General features: G+C 42.6%; 2 protein-coding genes across 2 annotated transcripts; both read left to right on the forward strand.

Moving 5' to 3' along the window:
• Positions 1-4,894: 4,894 nt before the first annotated feature.
• LOC116599017 (olfactory receptor 51D1) lies at positions 4,895-5,869 on the forward strand. The gene has a single exon (XM_032358609.1). It carries the CDS (start codon positions 4,895-4,897, stop codon positions 5,867-5,869), a length of 975 nt encoding a protein of 324 aa, XP_032214500.1.
• A 6,450-nt stretch (positions 5,870-12,319) lies between these two features.
• Positions 12,320-20,323, forward strand: LOC116599019 (olfactory receptor 51E1). Its single transcript, XM_032358610.1, has 2 exons — positions 12,320-12,363; positions 19,133-20,323. Exon 2 carries the CDS (start codon positions 19,175-19,177, stop codon positions 20,126-20,128), a length of 954 nt encoding a protein of 317 aa, XP_032214501.1. The 5' UTR covers positions 12,320-12,363; positions 19,133-19,174; the 3' UTR covers positions 20,129-20,323.
• Positions 20,324-25,601: the final 5,278 nt, after the last annotated feature.

Here is a 25,601-nt window from a genome sequence, read left to right on the forward strand (position 1 = left end):
ATATATTTTCATCAATTATATGAGTGGCTGTCACATACAAATAAATATTCATGAATGAATTAGCTGGCATTAAAAAATCAATATTTACCTGAGGCCATGGAAATACCCTTTTGTATTACTTTGGAAAGTTTAATTGCTTTGCTTTTTATAGTTCTACTTATAACTTATGAAGGATTCATACTTGTGAGTGGTATGAGTTTGAGCTCAAATTTCATTTTTTCCCTATGGATATTCAGCAGTTCCAGTATCATTTATTAAAAATATCCTTTTTTCATTGCTCTGTTGTGCTACCATTGTCATATAACAACTGGTTGTTGGGGTGTCTGGGTGGCACAGTTAGTTAAGTGTCTGACTCTTGATTTAGGCTCAGGTCATGATCTCCATATCCTGCAGTTGAGCCCGGTGTTGGGCTCTGCACTCAGTGCAGAGCTGGCTTGAAATTCTCCCTCTCCCTCTGCCCCCCGCCCTGGATTTTGTGCTTTCCTACACTCTCTCGAATAAAGAAATAAATCTTAAAAAACAAAAGCATAAACAAAAAAACCCAACTTGCCTTAAATGGGGTTTTATTTCTGTTCATTGGCCCAGTTGTCTGGGCACCAATATCACACTTTTGTAATTGCTGTAGCTTTATAATGTCTTGCTATTTGATAGATCACATTTCCTCATGTTGGTTCCATTCTTCAAGAGTGTTGTGGCTATTTTCAACCATTTATATTTTGCTATAAATTTTTAATTAAGCTTATCAAGTTCTACAAAATGAGCTGTTAGGATATTATTAAGATTACATTGAATTTGTAGAAAAATTTTGGGGAGATAATTAAATTTTTCACATTTTTGAGTTTTCATATAAAAGAACATAGTTTTTTCTTCTGTTTTATTCTTCAGTTTCTCTTAAAGATGCCTTCTGGTTTTCTGTATAGAAGGTCCTCTGTATCCTTTGTTAGATTTACTCTTAGACATGTGATTTTCCTATGCCATTGTAAATGTTTTAAAAAAAATCATGTGTATTTTATAAAGAAATATGGTAGAATTTTGTACATTGACTTTGTATTTAGCAACCTTTATATATTTACTTATTAATTCAAATTATCAGTATTCAGCAGACTTTATATATTTTCTTATTAATTTAAGTTACTTATCAATGGATTCTTTTGGATTTTTATACATATAAAATCATTAATTCACAAATAATGACTAATTTTTTTCCTAAATCTCATAGCATACCTTTCTTTCTCTTGCCTTATTACAGGTTGTTAACACAAGAAATCATTTTTCTCTTCCGGTAAAACCATGCTTTCCTTTCATGGTGGGTGTTTGTGGCTTTGTATTGACACATTCATTAGTATATTCTAATGAAAGACAATGGCATTATTCATCTACAAATGGAATTTGGATACCCTTGGAAATAAGAGAACATTCTTTTTTAAAGATTTTGTTTATTTTTTTAGAGAGAGAGAGAGAGAGACAGAGAGAGATAGTGTGCACCCACGTACATAAGCAGGGGGGTGGAAGAGGGAGAAGCAGGCTCCCCACTGAGCAGGGATCCTGATGTGGGGTTTGATCCCAGGACCCTGGAATCATGACCTGAGCCAAAGGCAGATACTTCACTGACTGAGCCACTCACGCACCCAAGAGAACATTTTCTTACAGGAGAGGTTTCCTTGTAGAAGCAGCACCTAAAATGGAGTGGTTACTACTTGATAACAGAGTCATTTTGTGACAGGCAACAGAGAACATAGATTGGAGGCATAGACATAGACTGGGGATCAGAGATAATGTGCTTAGCTGGAGGCACTGAGTTTGAGGTGCCTGAGGAACACCAAAATGGTGATTTACAGTAGAAAATATGCAGTTCAGAATATTAGTCAGGCCTGTTTTGGTAAAAAAGCTATGAGCACAGGTAAGATTTCTCATGGTTACTGAAGGGTCATAGCCTTAAAGATCCCCACCAGGAATATTAAGAGCAGGGAGCTTCCCTACCAAGTCCATATACTTGTGTTCAATCTCCTGTAGGTAAAATACACATTTAAAAACTCCTTAGAGCTATCAGTGTTTCACATAGTTCCCATTTCATTCCTTCTCTTCACATGCAGACTTACTCCAGGAGTTGTCTACATCCACTTTCTACCTTTCTTCCCAACCCCCTTACTCCTCACTTGCTGAATTCAAGATTCTTTTCCCATACAACTTTCTCAAGGTAACAAGTAATCTTTTATTTTCAGTCCTGATAGTGCTTGATCTCTCAGCTGCCTTCTGTACTACTGTCCATTCTTCCTCCCCAATGTGCTTTCTTCCTCTGGTTGTTGTAGCACTATCTCAACTGAATTTCTTATTTCTTTTGTTCTTCCAGTTGTTTTGAGTAATAATAATGAACACAGACATTCACTGGAGAATTGCAAATATCTCATTTTATTTTTCACATGAGGCTAAAGGTGGTCACACCATGAGCAACTGGTTGTACTCCAATTTGGACACAATTGTTTCCTGACAGAGCCCCACATTTAAATAGCCTGTGTACACTGTCCCATTTCTGGTGTGACAGGTGAGCTATGATTAATGGCTTAAGGAGGAAAGAGTTGGCCTGAGAGGGATGGTGAGCCAAGGGGCAGCATACTGCAGTGGAAGGAGTTCAAATTCAAGACCACTGAGTTAGGTCCTTGGGCATCCTTAGAGCTATGGCCTGGTGACCATGAAGCTGCAGCTTTCTGGCATGACCATAAGGGGGCAGCATCAAGAAGCATTAGGCTGTCAAGGAGCACAGTCGGGATCCACTTGGATAATGCCTTTGGGAGTGTGATTTTAAGTATCCATGGCTGTGCACTTTCTAGTACACACCCACACCTCCATTCAGGGCTCCTTTTCTTCCAGCATCATCCCTCTTCTCTCCGCCCGATGGCACTCGCCTTCCTCTAGTCTTCTGAAACTTAGAACAGTAACGGCACAGCCACTTTGGGTAGGAGTGCCTGAGTGGAGTGTAGGTCCCAGGGAGCCCAGGCTAATTTACTCTTCATTATCCTTCTCACTCCCTAGGGTCGGGAAGAAGTTATAAACTTGCTGTGGCTTTGGGCAGAGCCTCTGTTGTTGAGTGAGCCAGGCTCAGCCCCGGGGAGGGAAAGGGAAGGGTGGGGAGGGTAGACACTACAGGGAGTCTTGGCCACAGATCCAGGCAGGAAGCACTGCAGGAGGAAACCTGGCCTCTGCTCTGTTCTCTTGGTTTCTTGGAGAAGTCACCCTGCGAATGCACTTCCAGACTACAGTGCCTGGGATCCCAGACCTTGTTCAGCAATCAGCCAAAGAGGAGTTTCTTCAAATGTTGTGAGGTCCATTCCAAACTATGTTTATCCCTTGAGCCAGGAAGGACTCCCCAGTTCCAGCCTCCTACCCTTCACCTAAGAAACAAGGCAAGGGAAATGAATTTATCCAGGGAAATTACATGTGGGGGACAAATAGATGTGTGGTGGTGGTAGTGGTGGTGGGTGATCCATAATGAAAAAGGAAACTGAGAAGCTGGGCTTTGAAGTTAAGTATGAACCACCTTATGAAGGACCTTGAATGCAGACCACACGGTTTCAACTTTGAGCACTATGGGAGTCAACAGTAACTTGCTAGACAGGAGCCTGACATGTCTAGTTTTGCTGTTTAGATAACAGTGAGGCAGAAGTTGCACTGAAATATGTGGGTTTGGAGGCAAGGAGGTGAATTAGGAAGCTCCTTTCATAATCAGAGCAGAGTGGATAATATAATGAGGTTGGGAAGAAACTGCCCTGACCTGGATGACTTGGGTGAGTGGGTGGTACCGTTTGGAAGGGGTTCCTTTTGGGGCAAGATAAGTGTGAGGTCCATAGGCTATCCAAGAAGAAGTACGAAGAGGCAGCAGCTTATAGGGTTGGATCTCAGGACAGAAGCTTAGAACAGAGTGTATGTGAGCCAAAGGAAGTTGAGCCTGGTGGTTATGTGATCCCCAGGGAGAGTGGTGGTGGAAGGGGGCATGCCTGTGGATATCACAAAGTACCAGCTTCAGTATGGACTGCTTTTCTCTCCATGTCTCAGGTGTATGTCCTTTCCATGTCACACCGCAGCCAAGCCACAGTCTGGGACTGACTCTCATGCAGCTTTCCAGAGATCTGATGAAAAATTCTGTTCTATTCTTCATTGGGGGCTATAAATTATAATCTTTCTTCACCCCCATCTCTCTACCTCCCAGAACACCAGAACTGCTTTTCACAAATTTCCCTGATTAAAAACAAAAATCACCTGGGGAGAAGGGAATTACTGTTTTTAACCAGAATCCTGGACACCCCTGCCCTGGAAATTTTGATTCTCTGGGCCTGGAATCAGACCTTGGGTATAGGGTTTTCAATAACTACTTCAAATGAATCTATCAGGTAAGTTTGGGAAATGCTCTTCAGGCTTAAACACAAACCTGTCTCTTGAAACCCCATACCAGACCGGACCCCTGCTTTTTGCCCTAAATCAGATTAGAGTGGAACTTAAAAGTAATCACAGACTGAGCCTTAGGCTTGGGACGCAAATGAACTTTAACCTTATATGTACCAGCAGAGCTGGGGTCAGTGTGGAACATTCTGGGCAGGTCTACTATGTTGGAGAAGTGTTTAAGAGCAGTGCCTTGTCCACAGCTTTAGCTCTGGAAAGAAGAGCTGTTGCATATTTTCTGAGTGGATTGTCACACACTGAGATTAATGGGACCTCTAGGAAATGTGTATAAGGGGACACAGAGCACAGAGAGACTGGAGTTCAGAATTATAAGTACTTAATTTTCTGTTTGCTACTGTCATCACGACTCCAGTGCCCTTTTCTGGTAAGTCCTTAGTCTCCTCTGAACCATGACTAAATTTTGTTTCTCCTTTTCCCCTTCATAGACCCTGGTCTTGGCATGCAGAAGCCTCAGTGCGTGGTTCCTGTCATGGCCACTCCAAATGGAACTCTGGTACACCCAGCATATTTCCTACTGGTGGGCATCCCTGGCTTGGGGCCTAACATACACTTTTGGCTGGCTTTTCCACTGTGTTTTATGTATACTTTGGCCACCCTGGGAAACCTGGCCATTGTCCTCATCATCCGTGTGGAAAGGCGCCTGCATGAGCCCATGTACCTTTTCCTGGCTATGCTTTCCACCATTGACCTAGTCCTGTCTTCTGTCACCATGCCTAAGATGGCCAGCCTCTTCTTAACAGGCATCCAGGAAATAGGATTCAATATTTGTCTGGCCCAGATGTTCCTCATCCATGCTCTATCAGCCATGGAGTCAGCTGTCCTGCTGGCCATGGCTTTTGACCGTTTTGTGGCCATCTGCCATCCACTGCGGCATGCTTCTGTGCTTACGGGGCCTACTGTGGCTAAGATTGGACTAGCTGCTCTGACCAGAGGATTTGTTTTCTTCTTCCCACTTCCCTTCCTCCTGAAGCGGTTGTCATACTGCCAAACACATACCGTCACACACTCCTTCTGTTTGCACCAAGATATCATGAAATTGTCCTGTACTGACACCATAGTCAATGTAGTGTATGGACTCTTCATTATCCTCTCAGTGATGGGTGTGGACTCCCTCTTCATTGGTCTCTCCTACATTCTCATCCTGAAGACTGTGTTGGAGCTGTCTTCTCGGGGGGCAGCACTCAAGGCTTTCAACACCTGTGTCTCCCATCTCTGTGCTGTACTGGTCTTCTACGTGCCCCTCATTGGGCTATCAGTGGTACACAGGTTGGGGGGCCCTACTTCCCTGCTCCATGTGATTATGGCTAATATCTATCTACTACTACCACCTGTGGTCAACCCTGTTGTTTATGGAGCCAAGACCAAGGAGATCCGTTCACGGATTCTCCATATGTTCTCACAGGGTGGTAAGTGAGCAGAATAACCTCCCTAGTGCCTTCAATCCCTGCCAAAGCTGAGAGGATTATGACCTTGTGAATGTCTTGGTGATTGGAGCATCCAACCTACTGGGCTGTCTGTTTCCAGATATCTGGAATGTGTCAATACAGAACTGTGGATCTGAGAAAGTTTTGGCTAGGCCAAAGGAACAGCCCCAAGCAAAGGTTTCTCATCAGAAGGCTCCTACATTAGCAAGAATGGGTCAGTACTAAGTCATTAGTGGGGTAGGCTGGACAAATGTGGCCTTGCTGCTAACATGGAGGTAGAGCCTGAGAGGCAGTGGCTGGCACTGTCAGTCTGCTATGCTCCCGGCAGTAGGCTCTTGTGAAGGAGATCTGAATATCACACTTCCATGGCTGCCACAGCATCTGATCTTAGACATTTCAGCCACTTAAGGCCTGTGGTATGGGGACTTCGGTATTTTCTGCCTCCAGCCCTTTGGTGTATTTAGTTTAATCTTTAATAGTTTATGGTGTATAATTGATATACAACAAATGGCACACATTTAAAGTTCACAGTTTGATAAGTTTCGACATGTATATACCCATAAAACCACACCACAATCAAGATATGAACATATTTCTCATTCCCCAAAAGTTGCCTTATACCCTTTTGAAGTCCCTCACTCCCATCTCTCCTGGTCACTTCCTGCTCCAATCCCCAGATAACCACTGAAATGCTTTATGCTACACCAGTTTGCATTTCCTAGAATTTTAGATAAATAGAACCAAACACTATGTACTCCTTTTCTTGTCTGGCTTATTTTAGTCAGCACAGTTATTTTGAGATTCATCCATGCTATAGCATATATACTTATATTAAGTAATATTAAGTTACTTAATTCTTTTTATTGCTAGGTAGCATTCTATTGTGTAATTATGTTATAGTTTGTTTATCTGTTCATCTCCTGATGGACATTTAGAATGTTTCCAGAACTGACTTGTTTAACTTTTTAACTGCCTAAGTGTTTTCCACAGTGGTTGTACCACCTTCCAAAGTGGTTGTGTCATTTTACATTTCTACTGATAGTGTATGAGAGTTAAAATTTTTTGGCATCTTAGCTTACTTTTGATATAGTCTGTATTTTTTATTTTAGCTATTTTAGTAGGTTTTTAATAGCATCTCATTGTGCTTTCAATATGACCCTAATAAATAGTGATGTTTCATATCTTTTCATGTGCTTATTTGTCATTTGTAAATCTTTGCCACTTTTCTGTTGTGTTGTTTAGTTATTACTGAGTTTGGATTTGTAAAAATATATGTTGCATATAAGTCCTTTATCAGATATATACTTTACATTTTCCCCCAGTCTGTGGCTTGTCTTTTGCTTCTCTTAATGGTCTTAAAAAAAATCAAATATTCTTAATCGATGAAGTTTCATTTATCAAGTTGTTCTTTTATAGCAACACTTTGATGTATCTAAAAACTCATCACAATTGCACAAAAATCCATGTTCTTTTTCTTCTCATAAGCAAAATAGTTTTGGGTTTTATATTTCGCTCTGTCATCTGTTTTGTGTTAGTTTTTGTTTATATAGGTGTAAGGTATGGGTCAAAGTTAATTTATTTCCATATTGACATCTGGTTATTTTGATGCTACTGGACTATCCATGGTCAACTGTATTGTTTTTGTATCTTTGTAGAAAATCAGTTATCTATGTATGTGTGAGTCTTGTTCTAGAATTTTTTTTTTTAATTCACTGACTATTTTGCTATTTTTTATGTCAATACCACGTCATTTTGACTAATGTGGCTTTGTAAGATGTCTTACAATCAGTATTGTTAATCCTTTTACTTTGTTCTTCATTTTCAAAGGTGCTCTGATTATACTTTTTTAGGAATTTTAGCAGCAGTTTTAAAGTTTATACAAAATAGTCTTTTGGAATTCTGACTTGAATTGTATTGAATTTATATAGGTCAGTTTAGAGAGAATTGATATTGTTGAGTTTTCCAACTCATGAACATAGTATATATCTTCATTTTTAGGATCTCCCTCAATTTCTTTCAGATGTGTTTTGTAGTTTTATTGTATGGGTTTTTCATGTCTTTCATCAGACTTATCTGTATTTCATATTTTGATACTATTATATAAATGGTATTATTTAGTTAACTTTTCTGATATTCCATTATGCTAGTGTACAGAACTATAACTGACTTCTTTACATTACTCCTGAACCTTGAACTTGGCTAAACTCAATCATTATTTCTATAAGTTTTTTTTTTTGCATTAGATTTTCTACATAGATGATCATGTTGCTTGTGAGTAAAGATGGTTTTACTTCTTTCTTTCAAATTTGGATACAATTAATCGATTAGTTTGTGTTATTGGATTGGCAAGAAATGCCAGGATATTGTGAATAGAAGTAATAAGTGTCACGTGATCTTAGGGGGAAAATATCTACTGTTCTACTATTGAATATGTTCTATTAATTTTTTTTAAAGATTTTATTTAAAGAGTGAGAGTGAGAGAGTGAGTGAGCACAAGAAGGGGGAGCAGCAGGCAGAGGGAGAAGCAGGCTCCCTGACGAGCAAGGACCCCCATGCAGGACTTGATCCCTGCGCTCGGGGATCATGACCCGAGCCAAAGGCAGACACTTAACCGACTGAACCACCCAGATGTCCCTGTTCTATTAATTTTTAAGAAAAATAATTTTACATTTGTCTATTGCTTCATGTAGTTATGTCACTTTATGCTTGAAATATTTTGAAGTTTTCTTAACAGGGATTTAAGTATTTAGCATTTTTAATTTTCTTATAATGAATTATCATTATGAAGTGGCCTTCTTTATTTGTGGTGATATTCTTTACTCTGAAACCTACATTGTCTGATATTAATAAAGCCATTTTAGCTTTCTTGTAATTAATGTAACCGTGATGTATCTTTTTTTTCATTCCTTACTTTTCGCCTATTTGTGTTTTTTGGTTTGGAGTGCCTTTTTTTATAGAAAGGATATTGTCACTTCTTACATTTTTATCTGATTTGATGATATCTGTATTTTACTAGGGGTATCCCATTTGTTTTCTATTTGTACCACCTGTTTCCCCCCCTTTGCCTTTTTTTCTTTATTTTTGATTAACTGAATATTTTTAATGGTTCCATTTTATCTCCTTTTATAGTTTGTTAGCTATCACTCTTCTGTTATTTTAATGGCTGTGTAGGGTTTAAATATATATTAACTTATTACAGCCTACCTTCATTTAACCATTTAATGTGTAGAAGAATTTTGTAGGACTGCATTCCCATTCCTCTCCTCCCAACCTTTGTGCTGTTGTTGTACATATTGCTTTTATATGTTTTATAAACTCCACACCACATTATTGTTATTTTCATCTAAACAATTATCTTTAAAGAGGTTTGAATCATAGGAAAACACCTTTATGTATGTACCCAGGTGGTTACAATTTTTACTGCTCTGCATTTCTTTCTGTAGATGTATATTATTTCTATCTGGTATTGTTTTTCTCTACTTGAGTTTATCATACTTTGTGATGTGATATGATAATGAATTATTTCAGCTTTTGTATACCTAAAATATCATTATCTTGAGCTGCTTGCATCTATGAGTTTATAGGTTTATAGTGTATATCAAATTTGGAAAACTTTTTGTCCCCCACCCCACAGTGAGGACTCCAGTCACACGTAATTAGGCCACTTGAAGTTCTCCCACTCCTCACTGAGTCTGTGTTTTTTATTTTTAAAAAATTTTTAAAAGATTTTATTTATTTATTTGACATACAGAGATCACAAGTAGGTAGAGAGGTAGGCAGAGAGAGAGGAGGAAGCAGGCTCCCTGCCGAGCAGAGAGCCTGATGCGGGTCTCGATCCCAGGACCCTGAGATCATGACCTGTGCTGAAGGCAGAGGCTTTAACCATTGAGCCAACCAGATGCCCCGTGTTTGTTTTTTAAATATTGCTTTTTATCTCTGTGTTTCCTTTTGAATAGTTTTTAATTCAGTGTCTTCAAGTTTCCTAATCATTTCTTCCACAATGTATCTCCATCTGGAGAGTTTTACGTCTCATTCCTTGGAGTTTTTATCCCTAGAAGTTTAATTTCAATTTTATTTTATTTTTTCTAAAGGTTTTATTTATTTTTTTGATAGAGAGATTGAGAATAGGGGTGGAAGGGGGGAGGGGCGGAGGGAAAGGAAGAAACAGACTCTCCACTGAGCAGGGAGCTGGACACAGGTCTAGATCCCAGGATCTTGACCTGAGCAGAAGGCAAACACTAAACCTACTGAACCACCTAGGCACCCTGATTTCAATTTCAAAAAATATCTTTCATGTCTCTACTTAAGTTTTTATTCTGTTTAATGCAGTTGTAATCATCTTTAATATATAATATCTTTATCTTATAGTTCTAGTATCTGTTTCAGTTCTAGATCAGTTTTAATTATTCTCGTCATTATGCGTAATTTTTCTTCTTTGCATGTCTGGCAATTTGATCACATGTGAGACTGCAGATTTTACCTTGGTTCTGCGTATTTTCGTATCCCTATAGATATTCTTCTGTTTTGTTTAGGGACTCAGTCAAGTTACTTATACATAGTTAGGTCATTTGGGTCTTGCCTTTAAGAATTGTTAGGTGGGACTAGAGCAGTGCTCAGTCTAAGGTTCATTATTCCCCACTACTGAGGCAAGATCCTTCTGCATTCTCTACTTAGTGCCCTGTTAATCTTGAAGTTTTCCAGTCTGGCTGGTGGAGACAGTCACTATCCTTGACCCTGTGTGAACACTGGATAGTGTTACCTTTCATCTTTTCAGGTGGCTCTTTCCCCAGCTTTAGGTAGCTTGTTCACGTGCATGTGTTGATCAGGACCTCAGTTGAAGGAGGATCCTCTACATCTCTGGGGTTCTCTCTATGTGTAGATCTCTCATCTTTGATATTTTCTCTTCAGATCTAGCTGGCTTGATCTGAACTCTTCATCTTCATTGAACTCTTCATCTCCATGTCCTTCACTTAGGGTGGGGTGTCCTCTGGACTGTGCTTGGGTTCTCCTTGCCTGCACTGCAACATGGAAACTTCCTTAGGGCAGGAAGCTAGAGAATCCACAGGGTTTCACCTTATTTGTTTCCTGTATCTCAGGGCTCACTGTACTTCATTGCCTGATGCCCAGTCTTGCAAAACACTGTTTATGTATATAGTCCATTTCTTGGTTTCTTCAGAGGGATATTCCTTCTTGCTACTCCCATTTTCCCAGAAGTAGAAGTCCCTTGGATGTATATATTTTTGAAGTCTTCACACAGCCTAAGTTTGGGAGGCTTAGGGAAACAGCAGAGATGGCTTGAGGGTGATGGCAGTGAGTTCCTGCACTCATGGTCTACAGGTTCTGCGGGTAGCCGGAGCCCTTGTCATCACTATTTTTGATGTGGTTTGAGATGGAATGGCCTGATTTGACATGATCTATTTTTGCATAATTTGAGTTAGCATGCTCTGGGTTGTATATTTTAAATTTAAGAGTTGTAAAACTGGTAAGTAGACAACAAGGAGAAGCCAACTAAAATTCACTTTGCTTTATTTATACACTTTGGAAAACACATTTAAATATGTAAGGCATTTAGTTTTACATTAAAATTGTTCTCTAGCTCTCTAAAATGTTCTCTTACTATTTTTGCCCTTAAGAGAGAAACCAGATGGCATTGGTCTTTTATGGTTGGTATTGGAGGTAGGAGAGGGTTAAGGAAACCACATCCTCCTTCTTCAGCCAGAAGTTCAGGAATCCAAGGCCAGGGAGTGGAAGATAGCATGTTCCCCAGGGATCCATGCTATGAGTTAGCTAGACACAGGGCCCAGAGCCTGGTAGACAAAGAAAATGTAGCCCTAGAGCTTTGGGGAAAGGCGGATGGGTCCATTGGGATCCAGACTCAGCAAGGATCCAACAGGGGCCACAAACAGGAAGAAGGCAGAGGATAGAGAAAGCTCCAGGAAGAAGAGGGGGTGGTACTTAATTGTGGGGCCTCAGTGAAAGCTTATTCTGTTTTTCCTCTGTCTGAGTTTACTGAGCCTGGGAAGAAACGTGGAAAAACGCTCCTCACAAAGTCCACAGCCACACAAATGAGTTTCTTCTAGCCTTTCCTTACTCATCCGCCTGTCAAACTTTACATTGGGAACTGGCCAATATCCTGACTGGCACAGGGCCCATCTGGAGAGGACTCTAGAGACCCTCTCTACCCACTTTCCCTCCTTCCCCATACCCGAGGTGCACTTTCCCAGGATACAAAAGCCAAGAAGGACATCAGACGCACAGTTGGCTACTGAGGGGGTACTTGCTGATAGACCCTCTGGGCAACACGTCTGCCCCCCAGGAGGGGAAAGCAGAAGGAGGGAGGAGGTAAGACAGAATAAATAATCTTGATCAGGGAGGCCCAAAGAAGGGGGTGGAGACAGAGAATGCAGAACTTCAGCACAGTCTGCCAGACATCTTTGGGAAGAGGACTGGAGGAAAAGACACACATTACTTCCAGGCCATTGCGGTGAGTGCAGGAGACCAGGGGGTATGCAGAGATGTGTGGGTTTCTTGTAGGTAGGGAATTCCCGTTAGACCTGCCAAATCTAAGGGAGGAAAAACCAGGGTATGATGAACCAGAAGTATAGGGGTGAAGCCGGGAAACATGAAGGAGGCTCCTGACTCAAAGGACAGTGTTAGCAGTTTCTGTGTGGGATGAAGGGAAGTGTGGACAGTGGTAGATGTTGCCTATGGGTAGTTTTCAAGCAATTTTTAATTATCAGTTTCCTGGGGGTGCCCATCTAGGGCTTGGCAGGAGTTGGTCTAAATGAAGGTGAAGGGACAGAAAACAAACTGGGTTGGGGTTGGGTTAGAGTTAGGTTGGTGTTTGTGTGTTAACAGGACAGTCCCAGGTGTTAGTGTGGGTAAAGCTTAGTTTGTGATTGGGGGTTTAGGCCTTATTCTGTCATCTGTATTGGGAGTCAGACTGTGGCTGATATTGGGACTTAGCAGTCCTCCTGGAGCGCTGGCCCTGACTCTGTCTATGCCTGGGGTCAGGATCCAGTCTTCATCCCATATAAAAAGTGCATTACTGCCACACTGTGACTTCCTCTGCCATGCACTCTGTTCCCCAGCTCCACTAAACCACTCATAGCTTTCCAAACAAGGTATACTCTCTTTCTAGGTCTTCAAAATTGCCAGTGTGCACTTTTTTTTTTTTTTTTAAGATTTTTATAGTTATTTATTTAGAGTGAGACAGCAGAGTAAGAGAGAGCTCAAGCTAGGGTTGGGGGCACAGGGAGAGAGAGAAGCAAGCTCTCTGCTCAGGGGCTGGATTCTAGGAACCTGAGATCATGCCCTAAGCCAAAGGTAAACACTGCTTAACCATTTGAGCCACCCAGGTACCCCACCAGTGTGTACTTTTAACAAATTTCATCCAGTCTGTTGGTTTAGTTCCCCCAAGTCACTCAGAATTAGATGAAGGCCCTTTGCCATGTCCTGTAAGCCATTACATGATCTGGCCCCTTTCTTCCTTTCTGACCTCATCTTCTAAAACTCTCCTGTGCTCTCTGTATCTCTGGCTCCATTGACCTTCTTTCTGTTCTGTGAATCCTCAGAACAGAAGACCTTCTCCTTTTGTTTCCTCAGCTCCTTCCCTAGATCTTAGAATGGCTGGCATGTTCCTACACAGCTCTTGGTTCATATGTCACCTCCTCAGAGAGGCTGTCACTGACCCCCTCTCAAATATGGGTGCCCTACCTGTCCCCTACCCTCTTCCTCCATCTTATCTTGGTGCATTTATCTTTCCCTGACATGTTATTGCTTATTTGTTTATTTTTTGTTATTTCCTTCATAGTGTGTGAGCTCTACGCACTATGATCTTTTCTGTTTCATCTGCTGTTTTATCTCCAGTTTTGGTACATGGAGCCAAACATACTCAGTGTTTTTACTGTCTAACTGAATGATGCTGGCCCCATACTCTCCATCCTGTCTGGTTAACTGACTAACTCTGTAAGTCTTGGCTCAGAGGTCGCCTCCTCAGGGAAGTCCTCTGGGACTGACAACTTGGTAACCTATTGTCTGCTTTGCTTCTGAGGTCTGTACTTACCCCTATGCTAGCATTTAACACAACATGTTGTGATGGCTTCATGTTTTGTCTCAATTTCTCCCCACCCCTGGAGTTCTGAGCTGTGCCTTGTTCACTCTATGTCTCATTATCTCCAATGCTTAGCACAGGTTCTGGTACATGGCAGTCAGTAAGTCAATAATTACTGGAAAAAGATAAATAGATCAATCAAGGTCCAAGATCAGGCTTTTTCACTGCACCACATTTGCCTGTGTGTAGGCAGCAGAGTAGCTCTGATGGGCACTGATTATTGGGTCAAGCTTTGCAGGTCTGTGGGACTTTTACTGACTCTGGTCCTATGTGGGATGTGGAGGGGCAGGGACCTGAATCCCTAGAGCTCTGTTTGGGGGGTGATTTTGGAGGGCCAGGCTGACTAGAGTAAGTAAAATGAGGCTCCCAGCCTGTAGTAAGGCTCTAAAAGTAGAGCCTCACTCTAGTTTTTTAGTTGGAAAAATGAGAGAATGCAACTTCTATTCTCATTTTGGCCATTCTAAAATGAGTGGCCAAGGCTCTGCAAAGGTTCATCTGCGTTATCAAATCAAGGCAAAGTAAGAGGGGCAAGGGATGTGGATGATTTGGGGTCGAAGTGATTCTGGGGCTACCACACCCATGGGGTATTAAGGAAAGTACCCCCCTCTAATGAAGTAAGTGATTAGATCTTACAGTTCTTGTCCACCACTGAAGTCTGCCTTCCCTCTTTGGGCCTACGAGTAGGAGCCAGAGGCTCCCAGGTATTCTGGATTCTCTCCAAGGACATTGTCTTCCAGATGTTCCCACAGAGACTGGCAGGGGCACCAGAGGTCCTTACCCCACTGCTCTCGGCATGGAGCATTCTGTGTGTTTAGCCCAGACAATGGCAATGACTATGAATCCCATCTTCCATTCCCTCCTTGCTCCCCTTCCCTGCTGCACACAAGTGGGGAGAGTTGGTCAAGTGTTCTGAGTCCTGGAGAGGCCCTCTAGACTTACAGGTCCTCAAAGTTTGGATTTCTTGGAGATTAACATTAAAATAGTCCTTATAAAACATTGGTTCATTCTGAAGGAGACTGAGAGAGGGCAGGGCAGTAGCTTGGCCTATCGGAAAGCATATGGATTTGTCACTAAGAGCTCTAATTAACCCTCAACATCCTTATCAGTCAAATGGGATTAATAATACCTGCCTGACAGGTTGATGAGAGGCTCTAATCATATAAGAAGGAAGTATTGGGTAGAGGATAAAGTTTTTTAATCTCCACTATGGGACCAACCCAAACTTACTACCAGAGGAGTTGGGGCTGAAAGGAGAGTGCCTGAGTCCTGTTCTGGGGGTGGGGGTTCTCTTCCCTGCCTCTTGAGTTGCCTTCTAAGGATCTACCTGGGCCAGGTGTCCTACTTACCTGGCCATTCTACCCTGCCTCTTGGGAAGATTTGATTGCTTTCAAAAGGTGCAGCACAATTAAGGGCAGCCTAGAATAGTAGAAAGTGTATGGGCGTTGATGTTAGTTCAGGTTAAATTTCTGCTTTTCTATTCATCTGTTAAACTCTGTTTTCCATTCATCTGTTAAACCCTAAACATTATTTAATCCCTTGGGACCTGGTTTTCTGAGCTATAATATAGAGAAGATAAATAAGAATTCCAATCATGCAGAATTGTTCTAAGGTCAGAGATCTTCTTTTTACAGTGTCCCATGTTTTGTAGACACTCAGTGATTTCTGTTATCATAAAAAGCAGTAAAATTAGCATTGGGAATGACCTCATTACTCTTCTCTTGGATCAGAAGAAATAGAGCTTGTAGTCCCTGATCTACTTCTCTGACTGCCTTTCCACGGGTCTCTGAGAAACAGGGAGTTCGGAGAACTATGGGAAGAATGCAAGAATGAGCTGATGGTGCGAGCTTAGCTGGCAATGGGGGATGGAGTCTGGAAGCCAGGAGGAAGGAATGAGGTTGGAAGGCCTCACAGTGTGTTTCTGCTCTGTGTCGCTGGAAGCTTCTGCTCCCTCCATTCTCAGGAGAGGGCCAAGATGTACTTCATAGTTCTCCAAAGTACATGGCTGGGACTTGCTGAGATAGTGTGACCTTTTCAGAGAAAATCCCAGGCCTATTCCCTAGGGCTAGGATAATCAGGCTTTCAACAACAAAAACAAACAAACAAACAAAAAACAAAAAGGAAGGAAGGAAAGAAAGAAAGAAAAAAGAAAAAAGAAAAAAGACTTTCTTTCTTTTGTTTCCCCTGGAGCTCCAAATGTTCTCTCTCTGAGTAGATGCAAATGGTTTTAATTACCAACAGCCCATTCAGGCAGGATGGCACAGGTTTCCTCTCCCCACCTCCTGGCAGGACTGTGGGAGATTGAGATGTTTTAGGGCTTGTGCCTTCTGGCTGGTCCCTGTAACATTCCTACATTTTCCTTTTGCTGGGGTGTTCTGTGTCCCAGCCTGATGTTTTCTACCAATAGTAGCTACCCACTATATACTGCTGAGGTGCCTCCCTTCCTGGACAGCTGTGTCCTCTTCTTATTGCCATTGTGGGAGATCGTCTGTTACTGTGTGTGTGTGTGTGTGTGTGTTTGTACTTGCACATGCGTGCATGAGTGTGTGCTTAAGGTGGAGTGGCAATTTAGGTGACAAATAGGGGGAACTGAAATTTTTTGGAAACTTTCTACGTATTGAGGAGACTTGTTCCCCATTTTAATGGAAAAAATTTAAAAAGTGCATCATACGAAGTGATAGGTGTTTTATACCCTTTGACAGGTCTTACCTCATAATTTTGCAGGAACACTGTATGGTTGTTACTGTCTTCTACATTTATTCTGAGCTTAGACTTGAGTTTCTAGCTCCAGAATTCTGCTTACCACATCACTTGGCCCTGAGGGGTAATAGGATGGAATATGCCAATCCAGTGTTTCCTAAAGTGGCACATTGTGACCCCATTCTACCATGTCTGTTCCGTGGAATTTTTGGATGGTGTAGATATCTGGCTCTCTGGAGTAGCAGAGCCTTCTTGCTGATGTCTGCAGAGGAAGGATCCTGGGTCACCCTGTCTCTTGGACATAAACTGTCCTGTGTGCCTACTTTGCATTTGTGTAGAGCCAAGGCTTTGTACCTGCCCCATACTCCATGTATTCTCTTGTGCCTTCTGGATCCCGGGGTAAGAAAGGCCTTTTCTGTTTGACCCTAAAGATTCTTGTTCTAAAATGAAGACTATCATACACTGACCTTCTAAACATTCTTCCATTCTTCTTCAGTGTCTCTGTAGCTCATACAACTGGCAGTCCTTCTTACCTCCTTGGCCATGCTATCCTCATTAGATGTGTATTGAGGGATTCTTCTTTTGATAAAACTCACTTTCACTTTCAATAAATGTTAACTGAATACTAATTAAAAAATATGGTAGTGTTCCTGCCATTCAGGAATCCGTAATTCAGGGAAAAACAAATATAGCAATAATTATATAGTTCAGGACTATACATGCTGGAAAAGAGACCTAAACAAAGTTCTTTGGGAGCAGAGGGCAGGAAACATTTTATTATAACCAGGGGTAGAAGCTTAGCAAGACAGCATAGGAGAGAGATAGTAAACCAGGGTGTGAAAGATGAGTAAGATTTTGCTCAGTGGGAAGTCAAGGAGGGGGATCTGGGAAGATCTTGATGAAGGGATGAGAAAAAAGATGAAAAAACATAGAAGCATGGGAATCAATGCCACCTTCATAAAATGGCATGCATTCTAATGTGCTAGAGCACAGGAGCCATGGTCAGCAGTGGTAAGAGAGAAACCTACCGCCAGATGCTGGAAGACAGACTTTTTTGCCACAGCCTAACAGTTTGATCTTTTTTCTAGAATTAATGTGGAACTTTGAAAGGTATTTTCTTTTTCTAAGCAATAGATAGTGATCTGAGTTCATTTGCTTTGAAGATTATTGGAATTGTGCAGATAAACAAGGAGGCACTGGAAGCATGGCAGACAGACTCAGAGTCTCTGAGCTTGTGTGGCTGTTCAGGCCATCCTGCAGAAGAGAGGACATAGTAGAAGAAAACAGTTAACAACAGCAACAGATGTAATTTTTTGCCCATTTACTATGTGTAAGGCATTGTGTTAAATACTTTATACTTATCATCTTACTGAATCTTCATAATGAGCTCTGTTAGGCAGCAAATATTATCCTCATTTTAATGATGGGGAAACGGATGCTTAGGAAGGTTAACTGGTTTTCCCTGGGAAGTTATTCACTGGGATATGAATCCAGGATTGATTTCAAAGCTCGTAGTCTTAACAACCATACGATACAGCCTGTAGAAGAGTTTGTTTTTTGGACAGGGCGAGTTTGATGTGCTTGAGAGACACACAGGTGATTCCTTTCAGTAAGGCTTTAGAGTTATGAATCTGGATCACAAGAGACAGTTCAAAGCTTACTAAACAGATTTGGAATCTGTAGTTTAGGCATAACAAATGGACTTATAGAAAGGGACAAGATGCTCAGGGTAGAGGGTATAGAATAAGAGGAAAACTAAGGATAAATTTCTGAGAGCATTATTATCTAAAAGTATGCTTAAGGGTCAAGGATAGGAGGCTGAAGATCCAGAAAGGAGACCAAGAACTGGTGATCATAGAGTGCTTAGGAGCAGTAGGAGGAGAAGAGAGAATTTTTAAGAAGAAGGGAACTCCTTGTAGTGTCATAGGTTATAGAGAGGTCAGCACAGATGACTTTGGCTTCTTTGCCTGAAATTCTAAGTTAAATATGGCTCCTTATGCCTTCTTCCTCCAGCACTTTGAATTAAACTTTCATTCTCTGCCCTAAATCTCATGCTTCCAGTGTTTTTCTCTCTGTCTGGTCTGAGGGAACCCTCGTGGAATAGCTCAATGATGGAACAAAGATTCCTGACACAACCTGAGCCCAATGAATGGTATAAGTTCTTCCTGATGCTGGCCATGAGCTCTTCTTCACACTCAACTGCTCTCTGGCAACTTGTCTTAGTATTTCATTTGTTTTCAGTATTGACTTTAGAGGTGGGATTAGTGATTAGAACTGGGCCTTGAGTTGCAAATGGTGGTTAGGCTGAGTTTAGAATAGAATCAGAGCTTGGATAGTCAATGAAGTTAGAGTTTGGGCTAGAGAACAGACATCAGGGTAGAGGGGAAAAAACATGGCATTGGGATCCTGGAGGATCTGACAATGGCTTGTGTTTTTATTCCAGCCTTTACCTGCCTGGCACTGGTTGAGTCTCAGCTTCTTCACTATGGTGGACCCCAAAAGCAATGAATCCAGTGCCACATATTTTATTTTAATAGGTCTTCCAGGCTTAGAAGAAGCTCAGTTCTGGTTGGCCTTTCCATTGTGCTCCCTCTACCTTATTGCTGTGCTAGGTAACCTGACAATTATCTACATTGTGAGGACTGAGCACAGCCTACATGAGCCCATGTATATTTTTCTTTGCATGCTTTCTGGCCTTGACATCCTTATCTCCACTTCGTCTATGCCCAAAATGATGGCCATCTTCTGGTTCAATTCCACTATCATCCAATTTGATGCTTGTCTGCTACAGATGTTTGCCATCCACTCCTTATCTGGCATGGAGTCCACAGTATTGCTCGCCATGGCCTTTGACCGCTATGTGGCCATTTGCCACCCATTACGCCATGCCACTGTGCTAACATTGCCTCGTGTTACCAAGATTGGCATGGCTGCTGTGGTACGGGGTACTGCACTAATGGCACCCCTGCCTATCTTCATCAAACGGCTGCCTTTCTGCCACTCCAACATTCTTTCCCATTCCTACTGCCTACACCAAGATGTCATGAAGCTGGCTTGTGCTGATATCCGTGTCAATATCATCTATGGCCTCATTGTCATCATCTCTGCCATTGGCCTGGACTCACTTCTCATCTCCTTGTCATATCTACTTATCCTCAAGACTGTATTGGGATTGACACGTGAAGCCCAAGCAAAGGCATTTGGCACTTGTGTCTCTCATGTATGTGCTGTTTTCATATTTTATGTACCTTTCATCGGATTATCTATGGTGCACCGTTTCAGCAAGCGGCATAACTCCCTTCTACCCATCATTATGGCCAATATCTACCTGCTTGTTCCTCCTGTGCTCAACCCTATTGTTTATGGAGTCAAGACAAAGGAGATTCGGCACCGCATCCTTCGTCTTTTCCATGTGACGACCCCTACTTCAGATCCATAGGTGTCAGTGAAAATTCCTTTTTTACTCAAAGTTTTTCAGTTCAAATTTTAATATAACATTTTAGAAGACAGTATTAGAAAAAAAAATCTTCCCTAGTTAAGAAATACAACTGATTCTTTAAACATGAAACTGGTTGAAGAATCTCTATAAGATAGGGGTAGACTCATATCCTACCAAGCCCCATTGTAAAATGTTATTTTCCTTTTATAATTCTCTCTATATAATTATTAGAACCATGAGGTGGTTGTGGCTGGAGGATTATTGTTTCCCATTTACCTATTTAGCCCAAATCTCTAATTGCTTGCACTGATACTCTACAGCATTCTGAGATGAGAGTGACACATCTAAGAGATATTGAAGAAAGGGTTAAGCATGGCAGAGTAAAATAAACACAAGAGTGCAATACAATCAGATAATCTGGCTTAAAACTGTGATTTCCTTTTCAGAATCCCTAACTGTACTGGATCCCAGGAAGAGATATACTTGGATCTTCTTCTTTAAAATAATCTCCACAGAGAATAAATAATTTCTGTTCTTCTGGACACCAGCCCTTAAGAGAAGGATTAGAAGTAGAACCTTGAAAAGTCTATAGTTACCTACATTAATGAAAGAGAACATACTCTGTTTTGAGAGTTTCACAGCTTGTGGAGACTTTTACTTATTTAATTTTCTGATCAACCTTTTGTATGGGAAGGAATATGATTAGTATCACTATTATACCAGTGGGGAAATTAATGTTAATGGGGATCAATGAATTATATGAGGTCACAGAAAATTGTCTTTTGATGCCCAATGCCATATTATGAGGGAGGGTCTGTTAGGGAAACCTGTGAGTTAGTGAATTAGACATTTCCAGAGTCTTTCATTTTTTTAGGGGAGGTATTTAATTTTCTTCCTCACTCATTTAGTATTTCATATAGGAATTTCCTGTAAATGTTGCTGATGATTTTAATCCCAATAGTTCTGGGTCCATTTGCCACCATACCTGAGTAGTAGCAACATAAGTGTGTTTGGGTCACTCCCCAAAAGTGGCTAGTTTGGAAAATAGTGTGGTTAGCGGTAAAGGCACTCACTGGATACCTGGAGAAACACTTCATGGAGAAATGCAGCTCAGAACAACTAGAAGCTCATGTCAGAAATGACAAGTCTCCCACAGACCAGGAATCAAGAGCAGGAAACATCATGAAGCTGAGCAAGGTCAATGGCCCACGTGGCTAGTCAGAAAGCAAGGTTAAGGCAAACATGGCTCAAAAGAAACTGAGTGGCTCACATAACTGGGCACCACATATCCCTTAGACTCTGAATGGCCCTGCAGGGGAAGCTGACAGGATTAGTGCTTGTAAAACAAGACCGTAGGAGAGGCCAATAAAGACTACACCCCTGCCAGCTGTACTTAGCAAGAATATGATCCCAGAGGTCTACCTAAGAGCCTCACAAGGTAGACACAACACTTCTAGAAGAAAGCAGAATGGGAAAGAGAGGGTGTGGGCACTCCAGGAGTGCAGTGGGAATAGACAGAGCAGAAATGAGACTACCACCCATGGTGGAGGGGGTTTATCAGGCCCAAAGAGAGGTACATGAGTATGAGAAGTAGATAGTATAGCAGAAAGCATGACACAGAGCCAGCCAGAATTTTCTGGCTATGGTTATCAGACTTCTTGGTAGAGAGGGTATGGAGAGAGCATTTCTGATTCCTTGGACTGGAATCCAGAAGATAAGAATTGTGAGCAGTATAGAATCTGGTATGTTCAGCTAGGTGGTGGCCAGCAGAACTAGGAGCATAAACTAGAGTCAGTACAGTCTTTGGTCATTTTGGATGGAGGAGCAGCCTCTTACCCAGTAGTACCCTGATATAGGGATTGGGAGAAAGAGAGAATGAAAGAGGAAGATGTTCATTCTTAGTGGGAAAGCAATATATAATCACTGTAAACAAGCTTGTCCACTCTCAAAATATAAAAGAAAAATATAATAAATTCAGTAAACTTTCACATAAAATGACAAACACTGTTAGCATCTTGGTGTTTATTTGTCCAGATTTTTTTTAAGTAGGCTCCATGCCCAGTGTGGAATCCAGCGAGGGGCCTGAACACACAACCCCAAGATCAAGACCTAAGCTGAAATCAAGAATTGGATGCTTAACCAACTGAGCGACTGAGGAGCCCCTCTCCAGACTTTTTATTAGTGTTTGTATGCATGCTTCTGTATGGGCATATGATAAATGTGTATATCTATTTTATAGCTGAAAATATATATCTGAAAGCCTAAACAGGGGGGACAAGATGGCGGGGAAGTAGGAGGAGGCGCCTTTTCAGCCTATACCCCAAAGTGAGCTGATTACCTACCAAAGAACTCCGATCACCCATGAAATCAGCCTGAGATCAGAATTATACACGTCTGGATCTCTACAGGGGGAGAAGACGCCAGTGGGCAGGTAAAGCGGAGTGGGAACGGTGACTGATATCAGAAGATAAATAAAGGGGCACCTGGGTGGCTCAGTGGGTTAAAGCCTCTACCTTCAGCTCAGGTCATGATCTCAGGGTTCTGGGATCAAGCCCCACATTGGGCTCTCTGCTCAGTGGGGAGCTTGCTTCTCCCTCTCTCTCTCTCTGCCTGCCTCTCTGCCTACTTGTGATCTCTCTCTCTGTCAAATAAATAAATAAAATCTTAAAAAAAAAAAAAGAAGTGAAAGACCCCTGCCCTGGAGAGTCCCCTACCTTAAGAGATAAATAGGATGGCTTTAGATGTCCTGACAGCAGCCCAGGGTGGCACATGTGCAATTATCAAGACAGAATGTTGTGTGTACATCCCAGACTATCACAGGACTAATAAAAGATATGAATACCCAGATTAAGGCCCTACAAGATCCTTCTCTCTCTCTCAGTGAATGGTTAAGTTCCTGGCTTGGAGGAGGGCTATGGCCAAATCTCCTTTTCGGGCTTCTCATTCTTATCGCCTTATTAACCTTAAATATGTTGCTTTGTTCCATGTTTCTCTACTTGGTGCCGAGACTCCATTGCTACAATGACTACACCACGACAGACGATCCTTATCGCACGCGAGGACGCCTCTTCACTGTCAGCGCTGGATTCAGCTGCCTCCACCTTTCATAACTCCCTTATACATTCCTACCCTGATCAATATCGACCCCAGTAGGTAGGGACAGCTCTACGCCCCTATTCAGCACGAAGAAGTTACAGAAGATGAGACCTTCCACCTTCAACCACCTTAAAGATTTAAAGGCTCAAAAATTGCTCAGGGGGAATGATGAGGGAGCAGGAGGATGGCTGAGGACAAAGCAAAAGCTGGCGCCTTGCACCCCCCCCCTTTTCATCCGCTCCCCTCCATATGTGTAGCATTCCACAGGCACCCCTGACTGCCATAAAATGATAAATAGTTAACTTGCAGAGATCACAGTCCTGCAAGGAAGGAGTCTCTCTTGGTTTGCAAATGTCCTTGAGATTTATGGCAGGAGTGTGACATTCCACCAGGAGACTCCCAATTGTCTTTACTTGATAAGTAACCAGGCCTTCAATATCCTGGTTGTGCTTTTTTTCGCATGCGTGGGCTAACCGGCCAGTTCTGCTTCTGTAAGATTGCTTTGTCTGCTTTTCGCGCGGGGGTCCCCTGACTCAATCCACTGACGCCAAGTATGCCTGTTCAAAGGATCAATCAATCAGCGCCGTCCCCACCCAAAACTTGTTTGTACCTGTCTATAAAAACCCCGCTTTCCCCTCAGTCGGTGTGCTCGGTTAGCTGGAGCTGCCGACCACCCGCCGGTACCTGCGTCCCAATAAACCTCTTGCTGTTTGCATCCAGTGGCAGTGTTGGATTCTTGGGTAAGGGGATCCGCGGGTCTTTCATTTGGAGGTCCCACCGAGATCATCGGACTCCTGCCCAGGGATCCAACGGACTCCCACCGGGAGGTAAGATAGCTGGCCAGCCCTAGACTGTCCCTTCGTTTCCTCGTCTTCTGCTTCTGTTCTGTCTCGTGTTTTCTTTCGGCCGTTGTCTAGAATTGTACCTCTACGCGTAGGAGGGCTTGTATTTGTAGGCAGCTTGAGAAGGAGTTGACGAACTCGGACTTCTCCCCTGCCACCCTAGGGGGACGCCCCAGGGATCAAAGGGGCTTGAAGCCCCGCATTTGTCCGAGGGTTAAAACCGTTTGTCCGTTCCAGAGGAACCCCTCGGCCCTGGACGGAATTTGTCCACTGAGAGGAGGTCTCGAGACTCCTTTTGTAGGCCAGTGGAATTTGTACGGTGCACCGCAAGGTTTTTGTCTTTGCCGGCTTGTTAATTGTTTTATGTGTCTTTCACATTGCGCCTTGATTAAGATCACATTCTGCTTATGGGAGGGTGTCTAACCCGTTTGAATCTGAGGATTGCCTGATTGTATGAATGTGTTCGTGCGGCTCCACGGCTTCGGCTACGGAGTCTGAGTGGGCTGCACCCTGATTCTCGCGGAACGTCATACGGCATAACGGTCATCTACTCCTTGGAGTAGCCTGGTCCGGGGTTTATACGGATAGACCTTAGCCAAGACGCTCCTAAGCTCCCGCGAGGGACGCGAGCAGGACAGCACCTGAAAGATCCCCCTCCCCTTGTCTGCGACATCGTACATTGGGAGGGAAAAATAAATACTAAGGTCAATAGCTCCACCTCGCGGCCATCTGAAACCTGAAACTCCTCCCCTGTCACCCTGGGGGACGGCCCAAGGATCATAGGGGCCCGGTTCTTTGGGGCCCCACAAGTATCCGAGGGATACGTCCGTCTGTGGGCCGCAGAGGAAACTCGTAGTTCCACACGGCCATCTGAAACCATCCTGTTGGTGTTACGCCGAAATCGCGCAGCGTCCTTTTTGTTATTTGTTCTGTGTCCTACTCATTGTCTTTGGTGTTATTTTTAACTCTGAGATGGGGCAAACATTCACCACTCCCCTAAGCCTCACTCTAGGTCACTGGAAAGATGTTCAGAACCGAGCCAACAACTTATCGGTGGAAGTCAAAAGAAGAAAATGGCAGACTCTCTGCACCTCTAAATGGCCCACCTTCAAGGCTGAATGGCCCACAGAGGGGACCTTTAACATTAATGTTATTTTGCAGGTCAAAGAGCGAGTCCTCGATCAGGGACCCCAGACTAAGGGGCTTTTGCGGAATGTGTTTGCCCAAATGAGTCAGCTAGTAAACTTTCTCCTGACATATTCGATGATAATTACGTAAATAAGCCTTCTTCTAGTAAACCCAGGTTGCTGGGCCATCCCTAACAAAGGGGATTCTGGCTTTATTCTCTCTGTTACTCCTAATAGATGTGGGGGCTTCTCCCTCACTCACTTCCCGTGTTAATGGCTATAACTGGAGCCAACTGGGGTTGGTCTAACTCGAGACAGAGACTATAAGGAATATTCCCAAGCAGCTGCCGAAACTCTTTGTTTCGGGGAAGTTTCCCTGTGTTCTCTGGCCTGACTTGGACTGCCTAA

The sequence above is a fragment of the Mustela erminea genome, chromosome 9 (assembly GCF_009829155.1).
Source record: "Mustela erminea isolate mMusErm1 chromosome 9, mMusErm1.Pri, whole genome shotgun sequence".
Taxonomy (NCBI): domain Eukaryota; kingdom Metazoa; phylum Chordata; class Mammalia; order Carnivora; family Mustelidae; genus Mustela; species Mustela erminea.

Excerpts from the sequence above, each read along its gene's own strand:
- LOC116599019 (XM_032358610.1), top strand. The coding sequence starts at position 19,175 with ATGGTGGACCCCAAAAGCAATGAATCCAGTGCCACATATTTTATTTTA.
- LOC116599017 (XM_032358609.1), top strand. The coding sequence starts at position 4,895 with ATGCAGAAGCCTCAGTGCGTGGTTCCTGTCATGGCCACTCCAAATGGA.